Source organism: Alosa sapidissima, chromosome 3, assembly GCF_018492685.1.
Source record: "Alosa sapidissima isolate fAloSap1 chromosome 3, fAloSap1.pri, whole genome shotgun sequence".
Taxonomy (NCBI): Eukaryota; Metazoa; Chordata; class Actinopteri; order Clupeiformes; family Clupeidae; genus Alosa; species Alosa sapidissima.
Window position 1 is genome coordinate 4,614,153 of NC_055959.1, and position 16,105 is coordinate 4,630,257.

The window sequence follows — 16,105 nt, forward strand, 5'->3', positions numbered from 1 at the left end:
GGTGTCTGACTATGGAACTACAAATCCAGTTAACTAGGTAACAGCTCCCACACACAGCTGCGTGCATCGCGTTGATGGTGTGAGTCTGCGCAGTACTGGGGGGGACCAACTGAAAAATCGTTCTATTTGACTCAGTGCCCTCCCATTGAAAACGACGGAGTCTGTTCGTCCAGGTCTTTTACTGTCTATGTGCTGGAGACGCATCCCATTCACTTTAAATGGGCTCACGTGATCCGTTGCCGAACTGAATTGTGGGTCCGTCGCGTCGCATTTCTCCCGCTGCTCGCGTTGAGGAGTTCAGCTGTTGCTGCACCGACAGACGGCACCGGCCAATCAAGCCAATCTACGGACGGCACCAACCAATCACATTACGGTTTTACTTCAAGTCATTTGCATAGCTACCGTCGGGAACACCCACTGGAATGCGTTCACGGAACGCAGCTGTGTGTGGGAGCCGTGAGACTAGAAATAATTCTGCAAATGGCCTTCACAATACTGTCAGAATATGACAGTTGACATGACTGGGAAAAAATTCCCCAGAACTGGACTGGTCAGAACGGCCATCACAGCCATCCCTCCCGTTTCTTCCTCCTTTCTCTCTAAAGAAATAGACAGACAGATCTTATCATTTTCGTTTTAATATTTATTTCCATCAGACTAAAAAGGGTTTATAAAACATGGAGTCACACTTTGAATATCTTCTAAAGAAGGTTAACAATGCTTCTCTTTTCCTTGAAATATAACTGTTGAAACATCCATAAAAATATCATAATTTCAACACCTAAGGCAAAAGTAAAAAAACATTATGAACACACACACACACACACTTTTTTTAATCTACCACACACACACACACACACACACACTTCAAGCAAGGCAGATGAGGGACAGCGCAGTGCTATTTACAGATTAGCTTTGAAGCGAAGCACATTATCCTACACCAGGCTAGCAAGTACAATCAAATCTGCCTGCAGTGCCAAAAAATACATATGTGCAATCACCCCAAAGTAAAGTTAACACATGTACAATCCACTGAGAAAAACATGCAGGTAAACATACAGTTAAGACCCATTGAAGTGGGAACCTATCTTGATCAGTGCAACCACCACCTTACCATTTAGTTTTGACAGCCACATCTGTACGCTATCTGCATTTTACATGAAAATCTCATTTCCACACTCAGGAGTCCCCTTCACTGGCATAAAATTGCAATAGTTCTAAAATCAATGTACAAAGTATGCATGCGGGTAAAGGAGCGTACATAACATTCATAAAACTCATTTCTCCGATCTGTGGAGACGGCGAAAGCACAGAGGCCCGTCTGGAGTATCGGCATTGTCAGTGGACGAGTAGCAAACTAGTCTGTTCCTCATGCACTCCAGGTTGGCACAATCCCCACTCACGGATGACCCGAGTGGCTCATTTCATGCCGAGAAACAAAAACACAGCCTCGTCAGTCTCTGGTGTCCATCAGAACTCTGGGCATGGGATCACTGGTGCCAATCTGAGTCGGAATCGGAATCCCTTCGGAATTTTTTTTTTTTTTTTTTTTTGCAGACAGGGCTACCAAAGGTTCAGGTTATCAGTGTAAGCAAAACCTGGCTCTTTCCGAACCTTCCAGTAGGTCCCGTTGGTCACCCATACCTCTTGACCAGCATCGTCCAGTTGTTTTCTACAAGAATGACATTAAGAGTTTAGTGCGTGCCTGTGGAACGAGGGGATTCCTAAATCCATGTGATAATCTGAGATTTAAATGCTTTGGAAACCGGGCTCATCCCATAAGTTCCACTTACTGAAGAATGGCAAAGTGGTGGATGTACATGTACACTTTTGAACAGCAGACACTACTGAAGTCTTGGCAAATTGTGGGAGATCTCAAACACTGAATGAGTATTTGAATGAACACTTTGCAACAATTTGCCACCCTTTGAGGTATGCGTTTATCATGCAGCTAGTTTTGGCATCATCTTCAGATTATTTAGGATGACAGTCATGACGTGAGGGACCGATAAACACGCATCATTCTCACCAGTCATCTAGGATATGAACTACGCAGTTCTGTGCTCCTGGTGGGAACACGCTGCACAAATGAAACAAAAAAAAAACCTTTCTAAGCACGGCACTGGTGTTGGCATATCACCAAATGACTCCAGTTGGCATCTTAACAAGATTCTTTCAGTGCCATACGAGTCTTGCTTAGAAAGTTTTTCATGACTTAGGCAGCTAGCTCGCTAGTTGTACACTAAAACTTGCATATTGCTGCTCTGACAAAAATATGACACACACACACACACACACACACACACACACACACACACACACACACACTCACCTAAAGAAGCGGGGAATATGTTCCTCGCCCTTTTTGGCCAACTCTTTTCTTCTCTCCCTCTGTTTATTCTCGACCTCATCCTTCTTCTTGTCGGCATCAGAAAGCTTTCCCTCCTCCAGGAGCCTAAAAGAAAACAAGGAGTGATTAGCTACGACCAATGCATCTGCAAAAATCTACAGGACACCACATCATAGTTGACAAACTTCATGACCCTGTAGGATTTAAATGAACAAACTATTATATCACTCCTAAAACATGTGGATGGATACTGCACCTCTAGCCTTGCAAGTGTATAAGTACACCTATTGTTTTAAGTGATTATTCTAATGCATTCAATGTCAGGTCTCAGTGCAGATTACTATTAGTAAATGACATGCAGGAAGAGGGGATTGTAATAATATGCCGCCATCTTCTCACACACACACACACACACAGGTATTAAATATGCATTCATTTTATTCTTTCTAAAAGGGAGTGGAGTGTGATGCGTACCTCTGGTCCGGCCTGAAGCGTGAGTCTGTAGGGGGCAGCACCTTGGCCAGCTCAGGGGTGAGCTCATTTAACTCTCTGGCATACTGCGAGAAGCCATAGAACTTCTGCCAGTCATCAGGTTGAGTGTCTGCAGAAGAGAACAGAAAAATAAGCCTTGGCTCACAATGTTTCTTTATGCATCACTAAAGAGGTTGTGCAGGGTAAGCCTTTTCTACATGACAGGAATTGAAGAATTCACCAGAGGAAAAAGTAGATCCGTTATCAGAAGGGCGGTTACCTGTTCATCTTAACAGTAAGTGCCACAACACAGTATGTCAGTATGTATCTACAGTATATCAGCTTCAAACTCTACTGACCCCATTTCTCAAATAAGGAGGGGGGGGGGGGGGAGGGAAGGGTATTAAGAGATTTAGCTAACCATGGAATGAATCTGATGAATACCAGATCAGAGCCAGATGGATTCCAGAATCCACAGCTAGCTGGGGTAGCATGTAACAGTACCAACATAGGCCTACAGCACCAGAAGAACATGGCATAGTTTGTCTACAGGCGTGGGACATGGCAGTACTTACTTGGCTTCCATATGCATTTTGGGTTGGGCAGGGTATCACAGAAGATGCCCTCATGCCAACAGCCACCAAAGCGATGGACCACCTTGCCTGCTGCATTCAGGACTGTGCCCTGCACCTCGTTCTTACTGCCCTCTGAACCCCAGTAGCGAGCCTGTGGGCAATGGAAGAGGAGATAAACATTAGATAACAGGTAGGGGTGTGTGTGTGTGTGTGATCCCTGGACAGACAAACAGACAGGCCTGATGACACACACACACACACTAATGGAAATATGCCAGTAACATACACCAAAAGTGGCTTTGAATAATGTCAACCCATATGACAGTTGGTTATCCATCCATCTGGGGCAGGACTTACTTTGACAAAGGTGATCTTGCATGTGCACCCGTCGCTGTTCTTGTTGCGGATCACCACATCTCCATAGTGCTCCAGGTGCCGCTGGGGGCTAAACACGTTGTGGATGCAGGTGATGACCTTGTTCCACTCATAGTGATCTCCATACCTGGGAGGGAATAATCACAATGCATTGCATAACAGATTATTAGAGGTGCCTGAAATAATAATAATAATAATAATAATCATCTTTATTTGTATAGCACCTTTCATACACAGAATGCAGCTAAACATGCTTTACATTTGGAGCACTTAACACAATAGAGAAAAAGAAAAAAATATAATAAAGCAAACAAACCAATAAATGAACCTCAGATATTTAGAATTAAGTAATGAAAAAAAAAAAAGATGGCTTGGACAGAATGTGTGACAACTTAAACAACATATAGTAGACTAATATGTTGCACTCACTTAGGCAAAGTGACATTGACGTTTCCGCAGGAGATGATCTCTACTGATTTGCCCCAGAATTTGTACTTCCAACGCTGGTCTACAGGAACAGAGGAACAAGGAAAAAGGAAACAATATGAGAAATACAAGTATTCAAGTACGATAAGTGATAAGGACAAAATAATCAACTCTGCATTCCCAATTTTGAAACAAATTGTCAGACTACCAACAGTAGAGGCTTCCCTTTACCTTGCCAGAAGCTGAAGTTTTCAGACTCAGCATGACACGCCGACAGAGGAGGGTGATGGCTGACCTTACATAGGAAAAACAGGGAAAACATTCATCTTCTGATAATTAGGACATTCCCATCTTTAAACTTTAGAAATAACAGATAGCACTCACAGTTCTTTTTTCAACTTTTTTTTAAATCGCCCCACAGGGTTTATTGAGACTATACTGAGGTGTTGAGCGTGTTAGACTGGTTATTTACATTCCCATCTTTACTAAGGATACAAAAACATTATTGATAAATTAAACACCCTGAATCCGATATACTACACAATGGTGTTACAAATGCCACATACAAATATTAATAATAATATTTAAGTCATATATATATATATATATATATATATAAAAATATAAGACTTGCCTGCCACTGCTAATCACAACTCTTAAAAGCTGAAGTCATAGGAAGCCAAAACAGGGCTGATTGTCTCAATACAATCTAAGTGTAATTAACTTCTCATGACTGACAAGACTACAACAACTTGAACAAGATACTCCGTATTTGCACGTTCCAATTAAAAACCATTTACTAGATGTGCCAACAGTTTAGTGAACCAGAGTTTAATGTGTATAGTGAACCAGAGTCTAATGTGCATGTACCTGCTCACTGACGTAGCGGAAGCCTCTGTCGTCTCTGATGTTCTCATAGGTCTCGCCCAGGACTGGGTTAAAGGGCTTGTAGTTACTTCTCCAGGTAGCCCAGGCATAGCCAGAGATGGAGAAGGCAGCCACGTAGACCTGGAGAAAAGATGGAGATGCCAATTAACATACATGAAAGCTGCATGCAGCTTTAGGTCACATTCTGATATTTAATCTGGTGATCCAACAGAGGGCCAAATTGGTATTCTGCCCAGCTTTTAAGGGAAATATGTATAGGTCTTTCCATTTTAGACTTTAGAATTAATCCTTCATAGGAACAAAAAGTCATTGGTTAAAACCATGTCTTCTTTAGGACATCCTGTATCTGTTATGCTAGATTCAGTGTGGACTTTACCATCCTCTCGTAGGGGTCATCCGTGCGATTCGCGATGTCCAGCAGCTCTGAATACTCCAGCTCCTCACTGACCCTCTGCAGGAAGTTGACGGGTTCGTTGAGGGCCACTGGCATGGATATGCGCGACAGGTCCTTCCCGACGTTGTTGTAGAGAATAGAGAAGATGCCAATGTGGCTGTTGTCGGCACATGGTGCGGGCAGGACCGTCCGCCGGCCTGTGTTCTTAGGGACAGCGCTGGGGACATCTGGGGCACTGGAGACACTCTCCCTGTACTTAACGGAGGCTGAGGCTGTGTAATATGGAGACAAAGAAAGGATAGTTGTTAAAGGGACAGCAGGCAAGCCGGAGTGCTTGGTCTCTACGAAGCTCCCCCTAGCGTCTGTACGTGTCCATATGTGTACGAGCCCTCACTCGGTCTGAAGCTCTTTTCCTTTTCTTTGCATCTTCCGTCAAGGGTTTTCGCTGCTTCTTCGTTGGCTCTGCCATTATACACACATGTTTGCAACAATCGCTAGCCGGGTTTCGTTAGCCTGCCTCTGTGCTGGGGATGCAGGATGTAAACTTGATCCTGCATCTTGAAATGTCTGAGACTTTGTGAGACTGAAGGTTGCGGGTAGGATACACCGAACTTGCAAGCGGGATATTCTTCCTACAGGCAGTAGGGGCGGGCGAGAGTCTTCATTCGCCCTGTAATGAGTCATTTAACCATATACCGACTTACGAACATCATTAATTAACACGAAAACGTTGCCTGGTGCCCCTTTAATGCTTTGCTGGAGTGTAACTATTCCTCTCTCGGACAGAGGCTAGAAATACAGCTCCAAATATGTTGAGACAGTAATGTCTTGAGGTGCAATTCTGATTTATGCTGCTCTTGCTTCTCCGATGAGATCATTGAAAAATGCAAACTAATGAAATCATCCTTATGCCTTTGCATGGTAAATGTACATCTTCAACATCTCTCAACACTAACAACAGAACATTATGTCTATTGTTTGTTTAGCGCACCTTTCATACTTACAATGTTAAGCGGTTTCTAATCTAAAACATTTTTGCCACATACAGCAAACATCACCTCACTAACAGCTAGCTGCTTGTAAAATAATAAAATAAAATAAAAAAACAAATAAAAAAAAAAACATGGCCTCTGTGCACAACCATATAAACTGTTCCAGCCAATCACTGACAAGATGCGCGTTTAGGAGATCTTCAAGCTAGCTCTCTGTTTTGTTTGAACATCAACAGAAGTGACGTTACCCAACATCGCTTAGAGCACATTTAACTGTTATGAATTCCATAAATGACTATCTCAGCTGTCTAAGCTCACCGTGGCCCTCTTCAGGTTCGGAGTTGCTGGTGGTGATGTCGCTCAGGCCCGACTCGTCCGAGGCCTCGTTCTCTGATGAGCTCTCATCGAGGAGCACCTCACTGGCATCGAAATACTCAGCCATAGAGTCTGCGACAGAGAGCTGCCGCATGTGCTGCTGCTGGGCAGCTGACGGGGCAGGCTGAGGGGGGTCAAAGGTGAAGGTGTGGAGGAGGTGGGGGGGGGGGGGGTGAAAGGAGAGAAAAGGAGGAGAAGAGAGGTTAATAAGTGTGAACTAGAAGAGTGGCGCTGCAGGTCTGACAGAAGCCTGGGGTGCCCTCTCAGTGCTCAGAAACTAAAGAAGAATCAGAGGAATATTATTTAGAAAAGGATGAAGCTTCAATGTACCGGTACATGCATGCAGCCCGTGCTTCACAGCCACTTCAAAAACACAGTTGTGCAGGATGCCACACACACACACACAATCATGCAGACAGAGATGCAAACAGCTAGTAAGGTCCCCAACTACTCTAAAAGAAAATAATAATTTGCTTGTCCTAACTCATGATGCATAATACAGCCCGTAGAAGAATTCTCTGCAAGTCTGTATACCTACAACTTTGTCAGCACGACACACCTTTTGTCAGTGCCTTTAGGGCCATAAAGATTTCCACCTAGATCATGTACAAATCTCACACTGGCAAAGGGAACATTAAGGTAAGGGGTTTATGGTGGAAACTTAGTTAGGAGACCAATTGGTTCTCTTGGACAAGGCAAACAACATTTTCTTTAAAGAGTGTTGCCGACGCAAACACACACCTGGTCCTGGCGCACAGTGCAGAAGGACTCTTCCGACGATTCAGAGGAGAGGGACAGGGAGTGAATTTTTGTTAAACGGGCCTGCAGATCCAGCTGAACGCGCGCACACACGCACGCAGGCACACAAAGACATTAGAATTCCTGATAAGATCCACGGTGTATAAAGATTAAATTCTCTGCTGCTTACATGATGTGGACTATGAGGAAATGCCAACATTTCACCAAACAATTAGATAAAAGACAGAGAGAAAAGGTCAATGAAAAAACTTGACTTGTTAGCCAACTTGTTTCCTTAGCCTTGTGACAGCAGGGAAGAATGGCAAACACATGGCTCACCAACCATATTATGTTCTCGTGCTCGATACAAAAGCTGTAGAAACAAAACCGTGACTGTTCTGCTTTGATTTACCAGCAAGAACAAGGACATAGATTTCTTGTACTTTCTGAGGAATTTTTGTGCTTGTGTCTCTTCACTTACAAGCTGTCAACGAGATCAGCTAGACAGACAGACACACACAGCTTGGTTTTGACAGGTCCACCCAAAACAGCCCAAACAAGTTCCCAGTTTCAGTCAGGCACAGCACAAGAAAGAAAAAACACAAACTCGTCCTGCCTAAGAATGTTCTATGCCTTCTCTTTTATTGAGAGAAGTCACGTTGACAGAATGTACAGTATCTCTTTGAATGCACCACAATGACAAGACAATGTTGAAACCATGCTGCAATAATTCCTAAACCAGTCCGAGAGGTTTGATGGATGGAGTCCGTGTTCTGAGGCTTATTCTTATTTAAGATTCTCATTGGGCGTATATCTACATGAATACAGGTAGTATATGATCTGGTAACTGTTACTATGAGGAAAAATCAACCAGATGCTTTATTTTTGTATACTGTATACTATCTATTAAAATACCTAATAACGGAATTGAAATTGTTTCACAAGTCAGCTTTTTTGCTCCATTGAAGAGAAATACCCAGTGAAGGGTCCTGTTGACAACTCCTACCTCAGACATGGTGGAGCAGAGTGTGGCCAGCTGGTCCGAGGTGGACTGCCGCAGTTCTGGCCCTGTCCAAGCCTGCCGCAGGCGCTCTCGCTCTTGAGTCAGAACGTTCAGGATGGACTTCAGAGAGGAGTGGACTACAGAAAGAATGGAGAGAAATGGAACTTGTGAGTTAGAGACCTGCCCTGGCCATTACAGCTATTCATCCAGAGGACACGTTAAGCCAACGCGATTTAAAACAGAGATTTTCATTGGTGGAGTTCATGTCATCATCAGTATGTGTGCTTCCTTTATAGTAAGCTGACTCATGTGTTGTAAGGTTAAGGTATTTAAGGTTAAAACAATGGTGCTTCATTCAAGCAGAACTAACATCTTTGTACAATGAACACTGACTTTTCAGAAATCTATTAGACAGGTTGGGCATACAGACAGACACTAGGCACAGACACAATGTTTTATTTTTTGTTTCCATGGTGGCTATAAGAAACCACAAACGACTACATGGCTTTGGTTGGTGCAGCCTTGTGACGTGCTGATGTAAAAGTGGCCAGTGAGTGTAGAGTACACCTCACGCTCATATGCCTTGGGACACATGCTGGTGACAGATGGTAGCACCCCTGGGTTTTAGTCCCCTTTCCCGTATAGATAGGTCATAGATAATCATTCTTCCACCAAGAAATATCAGAATGGTTGCCAAGCAATGCAGACACACAGCAACTCAACATTTGTATTAATTTGTGGTGGCGCGATAATATAAATGAAATGCAGTCAATGTGAAGGGCTGTGTTGGGTTTTACAATGGCATCGAACACGATTTAGCCAATCATAATCACGGACCGGAACTATCCGTTTTAGAAACTAGCATGGGTAAGCAAACAGCGGTAAGAGGCCAAGTGACTTACATGACTGATTCACCTTTCAATTTTAACCATAACACAGACCTAAGTGGACATCTAGTCCCTTTCAGAGCATTACTCTGTAACAGCAAGAAAACAAGACTGACCGTACAATACTAAAAGAGCTCAATGCTTGACTTGTGTCACTCTACCTCGTGTGGAGAGGACACAGATGTCCTGCTGGAGCTTCTTGCCGTCGGGCGAGCCGGTGGCCGGTGTGGAGAGCTGGGTGTAGACGTAGTCAGGGATAGACTGGACAGAGGCGCCCAGGTGGGATGTGTTGCCCAGGTGGGATGTGTTGCCCAGGTAACTGGGGGAGAACATCTGAGGTGCAAAAAAAAAAAAAAAAAAAAACAGTCAGGGTGAGAATTAGGAGGAAAATAGTTTAGGACTTTAATGTACTTCCAGACCATCAATCTGAGAAAATCCAATAATGTCAAAATAGACACTGGAACAGAGAGCCAGGTGCATACAAGACAAGCATGACATGGAGGCCACTATTACGAGCACATTTGCCGTGCTGAGGTGAACCAAAACTGCTGGTCAGACTTACCGGTGTGTGGGAGTGAGAACGCGAGTGGCCAAAGATCTTCCCTGACTTTTTCTTAGGTTTTTCGAGAGTGAGATTCTGGAACAGGAAGAGAAAATTTGACTATGTCCTCTTTCCAAACAAGTAGCTTCTCATTGCATATCCTAGATATACTACTTCAACAGGGTAACTGAAGGCTATAGTATAGTACAAATATCTGCTGTTGCACACAGACACTCAAACACCACCAGCATTAAAAGGTTTTGTGACGTTATCAGGTAATTGTGAGTGGCTTAAGCCTATAATTTTCTACATTTAAATGATCTCCATTCTCTAAATACCATGCTGGCTATTAAAAGCTAACTAAAAAAAGAATGATGAGATTTGAATTCCACTCAAACATAATGGTTTCTGGACAAGCCATAAAAGGTCCTTCTCCACATGATAATTGATGTTCACAGGTAAAACATCAGGTACACAGCCTTTTTTAAAATGGAGACAATTGAGCTCAGTCCCAACATTAAAAGAGAGGAATATCCTTCCTCATATGAAGTATTTTTTTCTCAGACTGAATCCATTAGTTATCCCACAGGTTTTTTTCAGAACTGGACTTTCCAGCCCTGAAGCAACAGGTGTGACTTGGGCGTACCTGCATGCTGATGCGTCGCTCCAGGTCCGAGTCGGTGATGGGCAGACCCCCCTCCAGCCAGTGGAGCCGCTGGATCAGACGACCCAGCTCAGTCAGGTCCAGCTCACACCGGTTCAGCTCTGCAAGGTCAAAGGTTAATGTCAAGAGGGAGAATAAAATGGAGAAAACCAAAAACATGAGAGCAGAGCTACGGTTAATTATGTACATATCTATAAAACAAATTATATTATGTACAGATCTGTAAAAAAAAAAAAAGTTTACAGATATATCTACAACCACACAAACAACTACATAGCTTTGCTTCACAAGATGTCTCAAAACTCTACAATGATTGATTCATAACAAAGTTGAGTCAATCCCACTTTGATAACACAAACTTAAATAGATCAGTCAAATTATCAAGAAGCTCTTACTTTGTAATTTAAAACAAACTTCAGTCTGTCAATGTGAAAGAACACTTTTACAGATCTGTCAAAAACGTTCACAGATACATGTACACAAAATCAACCACACCAAATCAGCTGTCTGAATTAGCCACACTAAATGGCCACCGCAGCAGAAGTGAGGGGAAACGTACCATGTGTGCAAGCATCAGCCTCTGTGGTCTGCTGAAGCCAGGCAGACACCTTGCCGTTGACTCCAGTCGAGGCAGGGGAGGGCCTCTCTAGCTCAGGAGAACAAATGGACATCATGCTCTGGTATTGAGGGAGCTGAGAGGAAGAGGAGCAAGTGAAGGACACAGAAAGGGGAGGGAGGGGGGAGAGAGGAGGGACCGTGAGGGCCAAGAGAAAAGTTCATTCATTATATTATTTGGAGAATTGGGGTTGAGGTGAGGCTGAAAGGCTTTTAAATATGTTACAATAATTTAAGTTATATAGAGACTTTTTATTCAAGCCAACTACTAGTGCTGAACAGATCAGATCACATGTGTATGCTGGGCATTGAACCCATGACCCTGGTGTAACTTGCTCTTCCAGTTCAGCTGAATGCAATTGTGATGAGTTTTTAGTTAAGGAGCGGAGGACAGGTACTGGTTCGATGTTCCTGCTTCAGGCCAGCCACTCACCATGATGGACATGGCCCTGCCCCTCTGTGAGAGGCTGGTCATGGTGGACATTGTGCCGGAGCATGAGGAGAAGGCCTTCAGCACCTCCTGGTGGGCACTCATGGCCTCGTTTTTTCCGTACATGCGGTGGGCGGACAGCTTGGTCAGCCAGATGTAGAACATGTCTTGAGTCTTGGCCTATTTTAACACACACACACACACACACACACACACACGAAGATCAGCCTCTACTGGACCAGACGTGACCAAAAGTAATACCCTGAATACCGAGGCAGAGAAAACTGGGCACTGGAATTGGCTAAAATTATAATGCTGCCAACCAAATTGATGACGATAATAATAATAATAATAATAATAATAATAATAATATAAAGGTTGTGGCTATAGAGGTACATATCAACTTGTCAAGGCCATAATATTAACATACTGATGCCATACCAACTACATAGGAGCCTTTCCAATGAACTATTACAGAGCTGCTCATTGCTTTGCACAGCTAGTTAGTTCCCAGCTTTGGACGCACCTTCATGTGGTATATACTGTGGCCAGCATCCAGGTCGATGCGTTTAGACTTCTTATTGATGGACATGACCGCGAGACTGACTTCCAAGGATCCATGAATCTTCCCCCTCAAAATCTATTAAAAAAAAAAATCAACCCCAGAAGAAGTTTATTGCAAATATTTTAAAAAGAACATAAAAACAACAAATAACTCACTCAGGTTTGTTGTTTGACTATATATATATATATATATATATATATATATATATATATATATATATATATATATATATATATATATATATATATATATATATATATATATATATATATATGTAAATAATTGCTGAGTACGCACCTCTTGGTGGGTTTTAGAGTATCTCAGGATTCCTTTCTCCAGGTGGAAATATCTCTGACAAGCAAAACCAAAAACATGTGAGTGCAACAGAACACACAGGGGCAATTACAGTTTTTTTGAACCGCTAATAAGCGCTTACCCATACTTCAGATACTTTTTCTAAACTCTTAACACAGACTCACACCTACTGTACAAAACACAACTGGCCAAATGGATAATTTAAGTGTCAAAAACACATTTTGTTAAATATACTACTAACACATCTTTCGCTGCACACACTAACTTTACCAAAACACTGGAAATCTGACTCAAAATTAAATTATTCTGTCAAAGAATAACACTTGTATTCACTTCACAAGGTACATGCAGTCAATCAAAGTACACCAGGTTTCAAAATTCTGGCTATTGTTGACATTACAAAAACTGCATAGACATTTATGTTTCCGTTTTACAGGTATTTGCATGCAATTTTTACACTAAATTTCTTGGTTGGGAACTGTATGTCCACATGTTATGTTCACATTCAAAAGCATTCCAGTAAAAATCAGTTTTTCCTTTACTGTTTACTACAGTAGAAGTGCTGTTTACAGTATGATCTAACAGAAACAGTTTTGCAGTATTGCAATGCTTACAGTGAACAAAATATCCATGAAACACACAACAGCAAAAAGCCCAGATAAAAAGGGGGGGGGGGCTAAAAAAAAAGCTCAAAATTACTGTATCTAATCTCTGCGATCTTCAGGGTTACAGTAGGCCACATGTTTTCATCAACATCGCATTGATTACATGGTCAATGATAGTGGCACACATTTCATCACTGACAACAGTTCTTGCAGCCAAATGGAATGCCACCACCACGCATTCTTACACCTCTACCTTGCCCTCGCCTTGGGCCTGCTCTTCTCCCTGGCCCTGCTCCTCTCACTGCTCCTGCACCTCACTGCATCTCTCACTGGGCCCCTTGCTCTTATTCTTCCTTGTCCAGACATTACAGTGTTTGTCTTTTTCGGTTTCTAAAACATTACTCCTCAAAGTCCTCATTTTACGGTGTCAGTATAGAACAAAATAACCCCTGCCACTGAGTCTAAGCCAGACTGGAATCAGCTGTGGTTGGCCCAATTTACCCAACATAAATCAGTTGTGTGTCAATTATTGAATTGTTTGTTTATTATCAGCGGAGATATATTGTTTTTGAACTGATATCATTGCAGAAGCAGAGGTTTTTATACTGTATCTAAGGTTTGGAATATTGTTTTTACCATTGTGGGATGTTGTGTGTTAACATTCGTAAATACTGCAAAAACAATCCATAATTTTGTTGGGAGGTATAGCTTGTCTGTTAAGAAAATGTAAGCATTGTGGAAATGTGTTCACTGAGTGCATATTGTGTGCAAACGACATGAAATGTGTGAATGGTATGACCACAAAAGACCGATGCTGTGCTAATTGTATTTAGAGTTTTGAAAATGTGACAACTGGTTGGACAAACGCTTGTTAGCGACTGAAAAAAACTAATAAATATGTCTTTTTCCCTCACAGAGTAATTTTCTTAATCTTTTCACACTTGCAGTTCACTTCTGTTTCAACTACTAGGTTTTGTAAGTGACTTTGGAAGGGTCTGTTTAATACCACAACGATCCTCAGCATACTCTTTAAGGCACTTGTGACAGGTTGACTAGAATTGACTTGTCATGTTCACCATTAATGGCTTCTTCTTAACCAACGGTAGCTTGGTTTTATGGCATTTCACCTGTGCCAAATAAAAAGAATATATAACATGCCCACCCTGTGCCAGCCTTTGAGGGGGTACTTCCTCTTCTTCATCATGTAACCCTGACAGAGTCCAGGCACATTCACAGCCAGGATCGGGGCAGGCACTGTGGCCACTGGCTGGATGTCATTCATGATCTCCCAGTCCCTGGAGTTCTGTGGGGAGAGGAGGAGAGGGAGAGGAGAGGAGAGAAGGTGAGACTGAGAGACAGAAAAACAGAGTTGCAGAGTAGGACCCAGCCTAGCACACCTCCAAGAGGATGAAGCGCTTCAAAAGGCAGCATTGCACACCAGCTGCAGTGAAACAGTAACAGCGCACAGAATCGTATGTTGGGGGGGGGGGGGGTTGAGTCATGGAGAGAGGGGATGGAGGATGTTTAACTACCTGAGTATCTTATGATTTGTAAGCGTGTGCATTTGCAGCCCTGCCATCCCCCCCGCGCCCACCCACCTGGCGCGAGTGCCGTGAGGAGCCTGTGCCTGTGCACGTGCTGTCCTCCCGGGAGTGGGAGGGCCTAAACGCAGACGCGGCGGGAGACCTCTCCAAGCCACTGATCACTGACTGGCTGCTGCTGCTGAGGGTTCCATCCTGGTATTCCATCGTTGTGATTGGACAATGGCGTTCTAGGTTGGTAGATATCCTCTTGTCAGCTACTTCTCATTGCAGGGACCAGAAATCTGTGCATTCAAACGGAGGGGGTCAATAAGGTGCTGGTGAGGCGTGGCAAATAACACACAACACCTGTATGAAGACAATTAAGATGGTGGTAAAGTTCCCTGAAGTTCCAAACCAAAGAGCAAATTTTGCTGTTAGTGCCACAACTCTTGCGGTTAGTGACAGTAAACAACTCTGTTGCATTTGGTTTGATGCAAATCACAAATAGTGAATCTTTCGCTTTTGTGAAAAGATCTGATCTGTAATGCTAACCCGGGCTTCAACATCCATGCTTCAGATAAGACCGGGAAGAAAAAAAAAAAAAGACTTCTGTCTCACCATTCAGGTTTGAGAACTGCACCTCACGTGTGTTTCAATAGTGGAGATTCGACAGGAAAGAAAAACAAGCTCAAAACACAGTGAGAACATCAACCTACATGTCCTAAATAACTACAACTTCAAAGTAAAGAATAAGTATTCTCGTCCAAATGATCAAACGATGCAGTTTAATTAAACAATAAAACCTTTACCCGAGTTATCAGGTGAAGTAAAAACTTGACACTGAAACTCACAGGAAAACATTACAGGATAATATTTTCAAAACCACAGCCCAGGCAAACAGGGTAAACAAAGCCATACTTTCACAAAAAAATCATTCAACTTAAAACAAATATCCATCCAAATACCTCTCATTCAAAAAAAAACACAAATCTGTCACAGGTATTTGTCAGAATTCCCCCTGCTGCTGTAGGCTACCCCAGACACAATTCTCCCTCAGGTGGCTCTGTCAACGTGACTACCCTTGGAAAGGAGGATATAAAAACAGAACTGGGCGGCCCTGAAACTGAACCTAGGTTCCCAACACCCAACTTCCCCTCCCGATGCCACTGGGCCTGTCCCAAGGAGAACAAGTATTACCTTGAAACTTAAACACACATGGGGAAACCGTCCAATCAGTAGACTATGATAGCATAGTTGGCTAGCTTAGCCTACTTTGTTTACAATATTTCCAGGCTTCAACCAGACAGCTGAATTAAAGAGGTAGAGTTGTAATAAAAAAAATAGTAGGCCTAGGCTATAGGCTAATCTGCATA

At 42.8% G+C, this 16,105-nt stretch overlaps 1 protein-coding gene across 6 annotated transcripts in view; it reads right to left on the reverse strand.

Moving 5' to 3' along the window:
* Nucleotides 1–628: 628 nt before the first annotated feature.
* LOC121705362 (oxysterol-binding protein-related protein 7-like) overlaps nucleotides 629–16,105 on the reverse strand; it is a 19,841-nt gene continuing 4,364 nt past the window's right edge. For 5 of the 6 annotated variants that reach the window (XM_042086291.1, XM_042086292.1, XM_042086294.1 and 2 more), the window contains 21 exons: nucleotides 14,808–15,034; nucleotides 14,372–14,512; nucleotides 12,587–12,640; nucleotides 12,251–12,364; nucleotides 11,728–11,904; nucleotides 11,239–11,371; nucleotides 10,662–10,780; nucleotides 10,037–10,111; nucleotides 9,636–9,807; nucleotides 8,591–8,724; nucleotides 7,588–7,680; nucleotides 6,790–6,970; nucleotides 5,462–5,751; nucleotides 5,068–5,205; nucleotides 4,429–4,492; nucleotides 4,201–4,279; nucleotides 3,754–3,898; nucleotides 3,397–3,547; nucleotides 2,825–2,951; nucleotides 2,333–2,455; nucleotides 629–1,672 (listed from right to left, as the gene is read on the reverse strand). In XM_042086291.1, coding sequence (XP_041942225.1) covers nucleotides 1,564–1,672; nucleotides 2,333–2,455; nucleotides 2,825–2,951; nucleotides 3,397–3,547; nucleotides 3,754–3,898; nucleotides 4,201–4,279; nucleotides 4,429–4,492; nucleotides 5,068–5,205; nucleotides 5,462–5,751; nucleotides 6,790–6,970; nucleotides 7,588–7,680; nucleotides 8,591–8,724; nucleotides 9,636–9,807; nucleotides 10,037–10,111; nucleotides 10,662–10,780; nucleotides 11,239–11,371; nucleotides 11,728–11,904; nucleotides 12,251–12,364; nucleotides 12,587–12,640; nucleotides 14,372–14,512; nucleotides 14,808–14,957 — 2,769 coding nt within the window. In that variant the 5' untranslated portion in view covers nucleotides 14,958–15,034 and the 3' untranslated portion in view covers nucleotides 629–1,563. The remainder of the gene's footprint in view (nucleotides 1,673–2,332; nucleotides 2,456–2,824; nucleotides 2,952–3,396; nucleotides 3,548–3,753; nucleotides 3,899–4,200; nucleotides 4,280–4,428; nucleotides 4,493–5,067; nucleotides 5,206–5,461; nucleotides 5,752–6,789; nucleotides 6,971–7,587; nucleotides 7,681–8,590; nucleotides 8,725–9,635; nucleotides 9,808–10,036; nucleotides 10,112–10,661; nucleotides 10,781–11,238; nucleotides 11,372–11,727; nucleotides 11,905–12,250; nucleotides 12,365–12,586; nucleotides 12,641–14,371; nucleotides 14,513–14,807; nucleotides 15,035–16,105) is intronic. The other variant, XM_042086295.1, reaches the window with a different exon arrangement.